This window comes from Capra hircus, chromosome 12, assembly GCF_001704415.2.
Source record: "Capra hircus breed San Clemente chromosome 12, ASM170441v1, whole genome shotgun sequence".
Taxonomy (NCBI): Eukaryota; Metazoa; Chordata; class Mammalia; order Artiodactyla; family Bovidae; genus Capra; species Capra hircus.
The window spans coordinates 52,127,983-52,140,876 of record NC_030819.1 but is presented as its reverse complement, the minus strand read 5'-3'; the positions used below and the strand labels follow the sequence as shown (position 1 = coordinate 52,140,876).

At 48.4% G+C, this 12,894-nt stretch overlaps 1 protein-coding gene across 2 annotated transcripts in view; it reads left to right on the top strand.

Moving 5' to 3' along the window:
* The window catches only part of SACS (sacsin molecular chaperone), an 81,390-nt gene that overhangs the window by 30,430 nt on the left and 38,066 nt on the right, over nt 1-12,894 (top strand). For both annotated transcript variants that reach the window (XM_018056556.1, XM_018056555.1), the window contains exon 3: nt 9,557-9,707. In XM_018056556.1, the coding sequence (XP_017912045.1) occupies nt 9,557-9,707 (151 nt within the window). The remainder of the gene's footprint in view (nt 1-9,556; nt 9,708-12,894) is intronic.

Here is a 12,894-nt window from a genome sequence, read left to right as displayed (position 1 = left end):
GGAAGTTTTGTCACTTGTCTGGCTGAGTGGTTATTGAACGTGGTTGCTGGATAAGCCATGCCTAGGCCACTGGCCTCTCTGGTTGAAAACCAGGTCCTCTGTGTAAGGATCACTCTGTGTGAGGCCTCGATGGTGGAGCGTGGGGTCCATGAGCTTAGGGAGCAGACACACACAGGGTAAGTCAGCCGGCAGGTGGGCACGAGGCTCGCTTGCAGCTGTGGCGCCCTGTGAGGTATCAGGCTTCCCAAATCTGAAGGAGGAGTGGGCGTTGGAGGAGGAAGAAGGACACAGGCAAAGGCCACATGAGAGAGCAGGGGCTGATCTGATGGGGCTGGAGCAGAGCCCAGAAAGGGAGGTGGGAGGTGGGGAGAGCACATTGGAGGTGGGGGGGGGGGCGTGAATGAGTGTGCAAAGTAGAACTCGCATGTTCTCCTAAGGAGCCTGTATTTCATCTTGTTCACATATGTATTTGAGGGCAAAGATGTCAGTTCCGACCACTCTGGAAAAGGCCCAGAGCATCTTAAGAAGACAGTTAAATAGATAAACCACTGGAGCCACCAGGAAAATCACGGGAGCCACGTTCACAGGTGTTTGAGCCCAGAGGGGTTCTACACACAGTGTGCAGGGAACGCCTTTGCTTCACATCAACTACAATGTTGTTATTATGTTAGATATAATTCGCCTATCATGAAACTCACCATTTTAAAGGTTTTTTAGGTTCACCAGCAGTGGAGACTGCACAGGGCAGAGGGCAGGTGCTGGGCACCCTGGGAAAGCCTGGAGAGAAAGCCTGTGCGACCAGCAAACCGCACCCAAGACGGTGGACTCTCCATGCTCCCTCAAGGTCAGGCGATCTGATGGAAAGCAGAAATGGGAGAGCCTTATCAAATAGAGATGCTCAGGAATAGGGGGTTAAGAAGAGAGAGGGTGAACTCACTCCCTTGCCAGAGCCATGGGGCTCAGGACCACCCAGTCAAGGAGAACAGCCCACCCTCTTCCTCTCTTGCCTCAGGGCTTTGGCCTGTGTGGGGTCAATCACAGCTGACTATTTGGGAGACAGGGAGAGAGCAGACCCCCACATGCTCCCCTCAAATGCTGGCAGCCTTTGACCATCTGCCCTAGTGCGGGGTGCTGATGGCTTCAGCAAGGAGAGAGCTGACCTTTGCATGAGGATTGAAGGTTGAAATTTTATATAATGATTTTGGCTAGATTTGTTTCAATAATAGAAATGAAATCATGTTGTATAACTTAAAGAGACCTCAGAACCGTGGTTATGTTAGAGTGAGCAGAAAAACCATAGAATCTGCTCCGATTCCCATCCCAAGGCAGAGAAAGGTGACGGGCACAAAACGTTACCCCTAATCCTTCAGAAAATGTGCCTTGACGTGTTGGTACTCAGGCTTTTACAATCTTACCAGTTATGCTGTTTTCTAACACTGCTAAAGTATGTGTTAGTCACTCAGTTGTGTCCGACTATTTGCGATCCCATACCCTGTAGCCCACCAGGCTCCTCTGTTCATGGAATTCTCCAGGCAAGAATACTGGTGTGGGTTGCATGCCATTCTCCAGGGGATCTTCCCAACCGAGGGATAGGACCTGGGTCTCCCACACTGTGGGCTGATTCTTTACCATCTGAGCCATGAGGGAAGTCCCTAATACTTCTACAGATAATTCAAACATAACTTTGCTGTGTAGATTAGCGCAAAGCTGTAGGCTGAACCAACAGTCACTCATAAATTTCATCTCTCTTGCTGGAACCTGCCACAGAGGTTTGGAAGGCTAGATAAACCCATGGACCCTCCGTATTCACAGGTTCTATATCTGAGGGTTCAGCCAACCGTAGGTTGAAAATACTAGAAAAAAATTTCAGAAAGTTCCAAAAAGCAAAATTTAAATTTTCCATGGGCTGGCAATTTACATTACATTTACATTGTAGTAGGTATTCTACATAACCTATATAGAATTTATGAGTGATTGTTGGTTCAGCCTAAAGTATTAGGGACTTTCCTCGTGGCTCAGATGGTAAACTTATAGATGATTTAAAGTACACAGAAGATGTGTGTAGGTTATATGTAGATATTATGTCCTTTTATACAAGGAACTTGAGCATCCAAGGATTTTGGAAACCAGGGGGGTCCTGGAACCAATCCACCTCCATCCTGCTCCCCATACCCAGGGACAACTGTGTTCACTTTTCTTGCGGCTTCCTCACAGCTACGGGGTGTCCATGTGATAAGAATTTTGGCCAATGAGAGAGAAACAGAAGTGTGCTTAGGAAATTCTACTTTTCCCATAAAACAGAGAGGGTGGGAGTCTTCCCTTTTCCCTTCTTCCTTCATCGAATGTGGAAATGTTGAGCTGTATTAGCCATTTTATGGGAAGCAGTGGGAGGTCTCCACGTCACTGGGGTGCTGATCTTGAAGAAGAGCAGCCTTCCTCTGCGCTATGAGAAAAACAAACCCTTACCAGTTTAGCTACTGCTAGTCAGGTAATCAGTTATTTGCAACCAAAAGCATCTTGGACAGAACAAAAACCCAAAATAAAACCTTGCTGACTGATGTTAGGGGTAAAGTGAATATCCACTTATATGCAGCCATTCATTTAACTCTAAATATCTGAGTAACATTTATTAATTCTAGGCCCTTAAGGTACAAAGAGACATGCGCTGCAATGAATAGAAATGAAATATGATTAACAGAAATGTGATTGGCACTAAAGTACCAATGTGAATGTACAACATACAGGTTATACAGGATGACTCAGACTGAAGAGTGCAGGAAAGGTTCAGGAAGTAGTGATTCTAGGACTACAACTTAGGGATTATCAGAAAGAGAGGGTTGACTGGAGGATGCAGGCAGGTGGGACAATGCAGGTGGAGCCCATGGGGGAGGTCAGGCAGTGTGAAGTGACCACATTTTGTAAACACTAGGTTAACAGAGAGACTTGGACCATATAGAAAGCTGAGCACCAAAGAATTGATGCTTTTGAACTGTGGTGTTGGAGAAGACTCTTGAGAGTCCCTTGGACTGCAAAGAAATCCAACCAGTCAGTCCTAAAGGAAATCAGTCCTGACTGTTCATTGGAAGGACTGATGCTGAAGCTGAAGCTCTAATACTTTGGCCACCTGATGTGAAGAGGTGACTCGTTGGAAAAATACTCTGACGTTGGGAAAGATTGAAGGCGGGAGGAAATGGGGATGACAGAGGATGAGATGGTTGTATGCCATCACTGATTCAATGGACATGAGTTTGAGCAAGCTCTGGGAGTTGGTGATGGACAGGGAGGCCTGGTGTGCTGCAGTCCATGGGGTCACAAAGAGTCGGACATGACTGAGCGACTGAACTGACTGACTAGGTTAACACTGAACAGTGCTGGGGCTTTGCAGCTGCATTTCCTGTGTTCAAAATCAGGCTCTTCCGTTCATAGCTGAAAGATGTTTACTTTCATTTTCCTAACCTGAAATTGAGGTCTTCATGTGCTTTACGGGGTGGCTGGGAAGACTGAATGAGCTGAATCACAGAAGGTTTTTAGTTGGTGCGTGGCATGTAGTGAGTATTCCATGAATGCTGATATTAAGTATCAGCTGATCTTGGACACAGACTGTATCAGGGTTGGCAGGGTGGCCACAGAAGAATTTGAGATTGATGGGGGCTAAACTGTGATGGGAGAAGGCAATGGCACCCCACTCTAGTACTCTTGCCTGGAAAACCCCATGGATGGAGGAGCCTGGTAGGCTGCAGTCCATGGGGTCACTAAGAGTCAGACATGACTGAGCAACTTCACTTTTCACTTTCATGCATTGGAGAAGGAAATGGCAACCCACTCCAGTGTTCTTGCCTGGAGAATCCCAGGCACGGGGGCGCCTGGTGGGCTGCGGTCTATGGGGTCGCACAGCGTTGAACACGACTGAAGCGATTTAGCAGCAGCAGCAGCAGCAGCAAACTGTGATGAGCCTTATATGCCACGCTGGATAGTTTGCCCGTTGATCCTACAGATCCCTGTAGGTTTTGGAGCAAAGAACTAAGTCAAGAGTGGCCTCCTTGTTGTCAAGTGGGGGCACTTCAGCAACTTGGCACTCTTGATTCCCTTCTTGAAGCATTTTACTTAATCTCACAGAGACCAGTTTTTCTTGGTTTTGTTCTTAAGTCTTGTCTTCTTCAGTCATCCTAACCTCTGGTGCCTGAGGAGTCTTTGTAGAATGTAGCTGTGATCACCTAACTTGATTAAAGCCTAAAGGGTACTCCCTATGTCCTTCCAGTCACTCCATATGTTCGTAGTGTAGAGGCTTCATGACCACATGGTTCTATTTTTCTTATGCTCTGCATGACTTTTACCCTCTGACCCTTACAAAGGCAACTGTAGAAGCTCCTCAGCTTTATTGCTATTTTTATTCCATGATTTGTGGTCCTGTTTCCTCTCCCTTAGATACCGTCTTCCTTTCTCTGCTTGGCTTATGGTTTTACTCATCCTTTAGGACTTCACTGAACTGTGTGCCCACAATATCATCATCTTTCTGTTTCCAAGTTAAATAGTCTTGTGCTGACTCATGAAACAAGGGAATAATGATTTGTTACACTTTTGTCTTTTTATAACTGGCCAACATTCTGCAGAAGGAACCGATTAATTGTTTCCCTTGACTCAAAGACACGCAATCGGGAACATTCCACTTCGTAAAATCATGAAGCAATTGTTTCAGGGGAAGTTAACCTCAGCCTGGAGCTATGCTTCCAAACTGCAGTGTGAGGCTGAGAATGGACCACAATAAAAATTTAGGAAATTTTACACTGGATTGGACTGGTGTTTTTTGTGTGTGTGTTTAAGATTCACTTATTTATGGGCTTTCCTAGTAGCTCATTGGTAAAGAATCTGCCAATGCAGGAGATGCAGATTTGATCACTGGGTTGGGAGGATCCCCTGGAGAAGGAAATGCCAACCCACTCCAGTATATTTGCCAGGAGAACCCCAAAGACAGAGGAGCCTGGCAGGCTACAGTCTATGGGGTTATAAAGAGCAGGACACGACTCAGCGACTAAACAACAAAAATGGCTGCACTCTTCCTTGCTTGCAGTGAGCAGGGAGCTAGTCTTCGTTGCTGTGTGAGGGCCTCTCATCACGATAGCTTCTGTTGTTGCAGAACACAGGCTTTTGGCACATAGGCTTCAGTATTTGTGGCACTTGGGCTCAATAGTTGTGGCTTGCAGACTCTAGAGCACACGCTCAGTGATTGTGGTGCACGGCTTAGCTGCTCTGCAGCGGACCAGGGATCAAGCCCAGATCCCCTACATTGGCAGGTGGATTTTTTATCACTGAGCCACCAGGGAAGCCCTGGACTGGTGTTTTTTGATGATGACCCTGGGTAGGATTTTTAGTTACTAAAATGAATCGTTTGGCAGGGACGGGGAGATTTTCATCACCTAAGAGTGCTGGGGAAGCTGGGGCCCATCTTGTGCCAGGTGAGTGTTATCCAGGGAAAAAGAAAGGAAGCACCAGGGCAAGTTAAAACAGGTGTCATGAGAAGGAATCTTGTTTTCTGTGTCCTGCAGAGTCCAACACATGCAATCAAACAGCTTTATCTGCCCATCTCCATGACTGAAACAGGCTCAGAGGGTGGTCCTATGATCCCCCTTACTTACTGACTTGGACTTACCATGAAAGAGGGGACTGAAAGCCCTGGTTTCTTATTGTTCTGCATTTGATAAAAGCATTAAGGCTCAGCTTAACATTTCCTAAGTCTTCTCTGGTGGCTCAGCTGGTAAAGAATCCGCCCCATAATGTGGGAGACCCCAGTACGATTCCTGGGTCCAGAAGATGCCCTGGAGAAGGGAAAGGCTACCCACTCCAGTATTCTGGCCTGGAGAATTCCATGGACTGTGCAGCCCACGGGGTCACAAAGAGTCAGACACGACTGAGGGAACTTCACACTTCTCTAACATTTCCTAGAATATATTTTTCAAATTTCCTTCTTATCATACATAATGGTGATGTTTCATGAACAGATAGATATTCATTGAAGTTCGTACACTTTTGAAAAATTAAAATACCCATGTAAGTATTCATTGGGTTAAGTACCCTAAGATAGTTCTTCGCAATGGAAAGTCAGGAAATTATTAGAAATGAGGTTTACACCATGATAAGAGTACTGAAAAATACTATTTGTCCATGGTGTAATTACTGTCATATTGAAAAACCTTCCATTTATGGCAGTGTATAAAAGCATTAGCATTTGGGTGGGCATTCGAATCATGAATAATGTTTGAGTTTGCACTTCTTTGTATGTTCCAGATATTTACTCATTCCTTCTCTTCTCCCTCCCTCTCTCGGTCCTTCCTTCCTTCCTCTGTATTTACCGAGCACCTATTGTGTGTGACGACCTCTTCCAGGCCCCATGAAACCATCAGTAAAAGGACACAGGAATTCCAAACCTGTGTCCGTGTTGGGTGGGACATGGATCAGAGAGAGAACTGGGAGAGGGAAAAGAATCGGACTACACTGAATGCAGGGGACAGGGGAGGGAATGCGAGCTGCCCTGGTTCTCTGTCCCTCTTTGTAGGTTCTTTCTGCATAAGGTCATCTCCCAGTGCTTTACCCAGGCATCTGCTTACTGGGCCTTCTTAGGTAGGAGTTCTCCAATCACCCTAGTGCCTCTCCTGTCCTGTCCTGTCCTGCCCCGATGCCCTCCCCTCACTTAAAAAGAACAGGCTGACCTCGTGATGTGAATTTATATCATTTGTACACTTGGTTATTGTTGTTTTCCTTCCTCAAAACATCAGCATGAGATAGGGACTCTGTTTCATTCATTGCTGTATTCCTGCCATTTAGAAATGTCTGTTTCTAAATAGACACCTGGGCTTCCCAGGTGGCCCTAGTAGTAAAGAACCCTCCTTCCAATGCAGGAGAAGCAAGAGATATGGGTTTGATCCCTGGGTGAGGAGAATGGCCTGGAGTAGGAAATGGCAACTCATCCCAGTATTCTTGCCTGGAGAATCCCATAGACAGAGGAGCCTGGAGGGCTAAAATCCAGGGGGTCGCAAAGAGTCGGACACGACTGAGTGACTAACACTTTGATCTAGTACACAGGAGAGGTTGAATAAATACTCACTGATTCAATGAATGATTCCCTACTCTATATCCTTAGCTTTGGCACCTTGCTGAGTTCCAGATGTGCATTCCGCATGCTGACTAATCCTTTAACGTGTATTTCAAGCATACTGTGAACCCCAGATATTCACAGCTTTTTGTGATCAGCGTCCTTCCCCAGCCAAATCTGCTTTGATTCTTATGAAACTCTCTCCCTTCAGGTCATTTCTCTGTCTCTCAAGTCTTCACTGTGCATCTATATTCTTCTGTCACCACATCCTGTTTGCCTGGCTCCTTAGGAGATGCTTAAGAAAATCAGGGACCAGGGGGTTATCAAAGGATTGAGGTGTGAAGGATTTGTCCTGGGGTTGTGCCTGCTGTGACACTTTAGTGGAGGAGTGAGAGCTCACGTTCTACTTGTTGATACTGTTTTAAAGAAATTTATTTTATTTTATATTGCAGTATTCCCTGGTAGCTCAGCTGGTAAAGAATCTGCCTGCAATGCAGGAGACCCCAGTTTGATTCCTGGGTTGGGAAGATGCCCTGGAGAAGGAAATGGCAACCCACTCCAGTATTCTTGCCTGGAAAATCCCATGGATAGAGGAGCCTGGTGGGGTACAGTCCATGGGGTTGCAAAGAGTTGGACACGACTGAGCAACTAAGCACAAATAGTCTATTAACAATGTTGGGTTAGGTTCAGGTGTACAGAAAAGTGAATCAGTTATATATATATGTATCTATTCTTTAAAAAATTCTCATTTAGGTTATTGCAGAGTATTGCACAGAGTTCCCCATGCTATACAGTAGGTCCTTTTTGGTTATCTATTTTAAATATAGCAGTGTGTACATATCCATCCCAAACTCCAATCTATCCTTCCCCTTTACCATTCTCCTCTGGTAATCATAAGTTACTTCTCTAAGACCTATTTCTGTTTCATAAATAAGTTCCATTTGTATCAGGATTCTGCATATAAGCTATAGCATATGATACTAGTCTCACTCTGTCTGATACACTTGCTTGTACCATCTTGTCTGATTGAAGAAGTGAATATTTGTCTGTTAGAGTTTTCTGACCTGATCTTTATATTACATTAGCCTGTCTGCCTCTGATTGATTGAACAAACTTACTTTCCAAGCAGAGAAAGACCTGAATGATTTACAGGAACTTCACTTTTAAATATGGTTGGAAGGAAGGGATGGAACAGCTGTAGGGGTGTTTTGTATCTTTATTACTGATAATGAGTTCTGAATAATATTTCTTGTGTGTGTGTGAGAAGTATAATTGAAAACCAGTAATTAATGCCATCTTTGGGGTCAACACAAAAATTTAATTCTACCAAGGTATTTAAACAAGAAGCACACAAGTTTACCTGTTCACGACAGAGTCTTTGAGCTGCCTTAGTAGATGTTGCCTTTTTTTTTTTTTTTTGCAACGTGTCTCATCCACACCTAGGAGAAGTTAGCTCGAAGAAAGGACATGTTCTGAAGGGTCATCAAGCCACATACACTTTCAAATGGCAAGGCCACGTTGGTCACTCTGGGGTGAGTCCATCGACTCTGAGAGTGTGCTTCTGATTTCAAGGAGCTTGCAGGTGCGATGGGTAACAGGCCACAACAACAGAAGACAATACTGCCGAGTTAAGTCCGCGTGCCTTCTCATCTATCGCTTTCTGGCTGGCAGTCCAGCAGGAAACTGAATCGATAGATCGTCCTTTTGTGCCTTAAAAGCAAACAGGAAACGAAAGCGTGGAGGCACGGTTCTGCGGCTGCCTCTTTCCCCGCTGGTGCCCGAGAGGCCCCCGCCGATCTCATCTGGAGATGCCTCCAGACACACAAGTTCCTAGGGTTGAAGGAGACAGAGGCCCTGGAAAGGGCAAGTTCTGCACGCACCGGCTCTTTGGAACTCGGTCACGGAAAACACAAGTCTTCTCTAATCCGTGTGGGGGTTGTCCTCGCGTGAGACGCGGGGAGGGCGGGGCGGGGGCGGGGCTTGTGGAGGGCGGGGCCAGCAGCAATTCACCTACAAATCCGGGAGGGGCGGGGCCAGCGGCGTCTGAAGTAACGGGACAGGCCGGGTGGGCGGGGCGAGTCCTGACGGGCGGGTGAGGCCTGGTGGGCCCAGGGCTTTCTCAAGAAAAGGTGAGGAAGGGGCGGGACCTGGAGGGCCGGGCGGAGCTTGGGGCGGGGCGGGGCGGGGCCAGCCCTCCAAGTCCTGACGCGCAGGCCGGGCGTCTCCTTAGCTAACGGTCCTGGCGGGCGCGTACCCGCGGGCGGCGCCTCCGGGGCCCCTCCCCGGCCGCGGCTTCCTCCCGCGGCTCCGGTCGGCGGGCGGGGCCGGGCCGGGCGGCGCGGGCGGCGGGGAGCATGGCGAGGGCGCGGTGGCCACGGCCGTGAGGACGCGCCATGGGCGACAGGTGAGCGCGCGTCGGCGGGGGCCGCGACCCCTCGTGGCTCCCGCTGAGGCCTTTCCTTCGCGCAGGTGGCTCCGGGTGACTGTGCTGCCCGGCTGCGCGGGCTGCAGGACCGTAGCGGTGCCCGCGTCCTGGACGGTGCGCGACGTGAAGCGGCGCCTTGCGGCCGAGACCGGCTTCCCCGCGTCGGAGCAGAGGCTGTGGCTCGGCGGCCGGCAGGTAGGGCGGGGACGGGCCCTGGGGTGGGGCCGGGGACCGGACAGGGGCCTTGGGGACGGGGGTCGGAGATTGGGGGCAACAGGGGATGAGGGGGCCTGGGATGGGGGAGCCAGGGATGGGGTGCCTGGGGACGGGGATCCTGGGTGGGGGGGACCGGGAATGGGGGATAGAAGTTGGGGGATCTGGGAACGGGGGTCGTGGATAGAGGGGACCCGGGACGGGGCGCCTGGGAACAAGGATCGGGGATGGGTGGGGGGCCAGGACGGGGCCCTGGGACGACGGAGCTTGGGGGCGGGGATCAGGGGCGGAGGTGGAGGACTGGAGAACCGGGGTCTGGGAGCGAGAAGCCGGGGACAGGGGCCCCAGGCTCCTGCCCTCCTGGAAGTCATCCTTCTCTGAAAATAAGGATAAGATGAGGTGGCTGTGTGCGCCTGTCACTGCTCAGGTTTTTGTCGATTTGCCTTTTCAGCACTGTATCCCTTTCTCCCTTTTTGTCTGAATCTTCACTTCCTGAAATTAAGATACTTTTCTGATGTGCGGTATAGCAAGAGGTTTTTTTTTTTTTTTTTTTTTTTTTTTTTAGTTTGCTTATTCGGAGCCATCACCACTGAAGTGACTTCATCATTACTCATATTTTTCTGATTTTGTTATGCATTTGACTGGAATCTTGGTCAGTACCTTAGCTTTTTATGTTTTAGAAGTTCCCCCCCCATTTTTGAAGCACAAAAATTTAGGGCTGAGAAGGTCTTCAGGCATACTCTAACATGTAAGCCATTATTTTGAAGAGTAAATTTATATGAAAACTTATGAGATGCAAATGAATGACTTAATCAGAACTTTGGAAAACAGGAGTATTTCATGTTATATATAACCTTTAAGACTGGTGGAAGTACTGCAGTTTTCTTAAAGGAGGTGTTAAATGGAGACATTTTACTAAAAATTAACTTCTTATTTTATCCTCGTAAACATCTTCACTTTTTAAGAGTTGAACCAGATACACAGGACTGCTTGAGTACCCAGGATGGCATTTCAAGTACTAGATTTCTTTACTTTTAATACCAGTACAGACATCGGTGACATGCTTGGTGCCTGTGATTTTTAATCTCGCAGTGTAGTTCTGGCCTTCAGGGTGCCTGGTGCACCCTTCCGTCTCTTGCCTGCTTAAACAGGTTTCAGGGTAGCCTGTTCTTATGTTCCTCCAGGGATCAGTCCTCCTACTGCTTGGTCCCCAGGTTTTTGGTGGTGGTCAGTGACTGGATCAGGGCTCTGGACAGGACAGAGGAGAAAAGCTCCTCGGCCTTACCTCTCTCTCTGCGTCTGCCTCCATCTCTTGACCTTCCTGCACATCCTCTCCTGGTCCTATACCTACCTCTTTGGTTGCTCCTCTGGATTTGGTTTGTCATCTTATCCCCTAGGTATGGTCATACCCAAAGAGTCAGTTGTGGCTCGGTCTTGCCATTGGTAGGGTTTCTGGATGCATCTCTGCAGAGCACTCGTGTGGGGTGGTGGGCGTGGGTATGGTGTGCAGAGCAGTTGGATTGAATGGGTGGGTGTGGAGAGTCTGGGTAGGAACCTTGTGCTCATGTGTACGTGGTAAGCTTCCAGACCTGTGCTGTAGAGTTGAAACCCAAAGGAAAGGATACATGGGGGCCTTTGTGAAAGACAGGGTTGTGTGGTACCAAATGGCCGTGTATATTTGTGCAAACAGTGGGAGAAGTGGTGGGTGAGTATTGGATGTAGAATAAAGGGGAAGGCCTTGCCAAGGATGTTCACAAGCCTTGAACAGGACGGGAGGGTAATGCTCAGGTGGCAGAGATGAGCAGGTCAGGGGTGAGGGTGACCCAGGTTTTATGTGTGTTTGAGCTTGTGCAGGACTTAAGCAGTTAGGACAGAACATGGAAAGGGGGGTGACCTAGATCCTGTTTCTGTATTACCAGTGGGTAACAGGGGCCAAATTAAGTAACACGGTAGACTCTGTTTTCTTATTCTGGTAGCAGTGGAATAAAATAAATTCTAACCAGTTGTACTGTTCACGGGGTTCTCAAGGCAAGAATACTGAAGTGGTTTGCCATTCCCTTCTCCACTGGACCATGTTTTGTCGGAACTCTCTGCCATGACCCATCTGTCTTGGGTGGCCCTACACAGCATGGCTCATAGTTTCATTGAGTTAGATAAGGCTGTGGCCCATGTGATCATATTGGTTAGTTTCCTGTGATTGTGGTTTTCAGTCTGTCCTCTGATGGAGAAGGTTAAGAGGCTTATGGAAGCTTCCTGATAGGAGAGACTGACTGAGGGGGAAACTGGGGTCTTGTTCTGATGGGCGGGGCCATGCTCAGTCAATCTTTCATCCAATTTTCTGTTGATGGGCGGGGCTGTGTTCCATCCCTGTTGTTTGACCTGAGGCCAGACTATGGTGCAGGTAATGAAGGATAATGGGTGATATGATGAAGTCGCTCAGTCGTGTCCGACTCTTTGCGACCCCATGGACTGTAGCCTACCAGGCTCCTCTGTCCATGGGGTTTTCCAGGCAATAGTACTGGAGTGGATTGCCATTTCCTTCTCCAGGGGATCTTCCTGACCCAGGGATCGAACCCAGGTCTCCCACACTGTAGACAGACACTTTACCGTCTAAGCCACCTGGGAAGTCCGAAGGATAATAGTGATCTCCTTCAGAAGGTCCCTGCATGCACTGCTATACTCAGTGCCCCCAGCCCTGTAGCAGGCCATCGCCGACCCACGCCTCCTCCAGAGACTCCTGGATGCTCATGGGCAAGTCTGGGTCAGTCTCTTGTGGGATCACTGCTCCTTTCTCCTGGGTCCTGGTACACATAAGGTTCTGTTTGTGCCCACCAAGAGTTTGTTTCCCAGTCCTGTATAAGTTCTGATAGCTCTATGGTGGGGTTAATGGAGACCTCCTCCAAGAGGGCTTATGCCATACCCAGGTCTGCTGCACCCAGAGCCCTTGTCCCTGTGGCAGTCCACTGCTGACCTGTACCTCCACTACTGCTGCTGCTGCTGCTAAGTTGCTTCAGTTGTGTCCAACTCTGTGTGACCCCATAGATGGTAGCCCACTAGGCTCTGCTTTCCCTGGGATTCTCCAGGCAAGAACACTGGAGTGGGTTGCCATTTCCTTCTCCAGTGCATGAAAGTGAAAAGTGAAAGTGAAGTCGCTCAGTCATGTCTGACT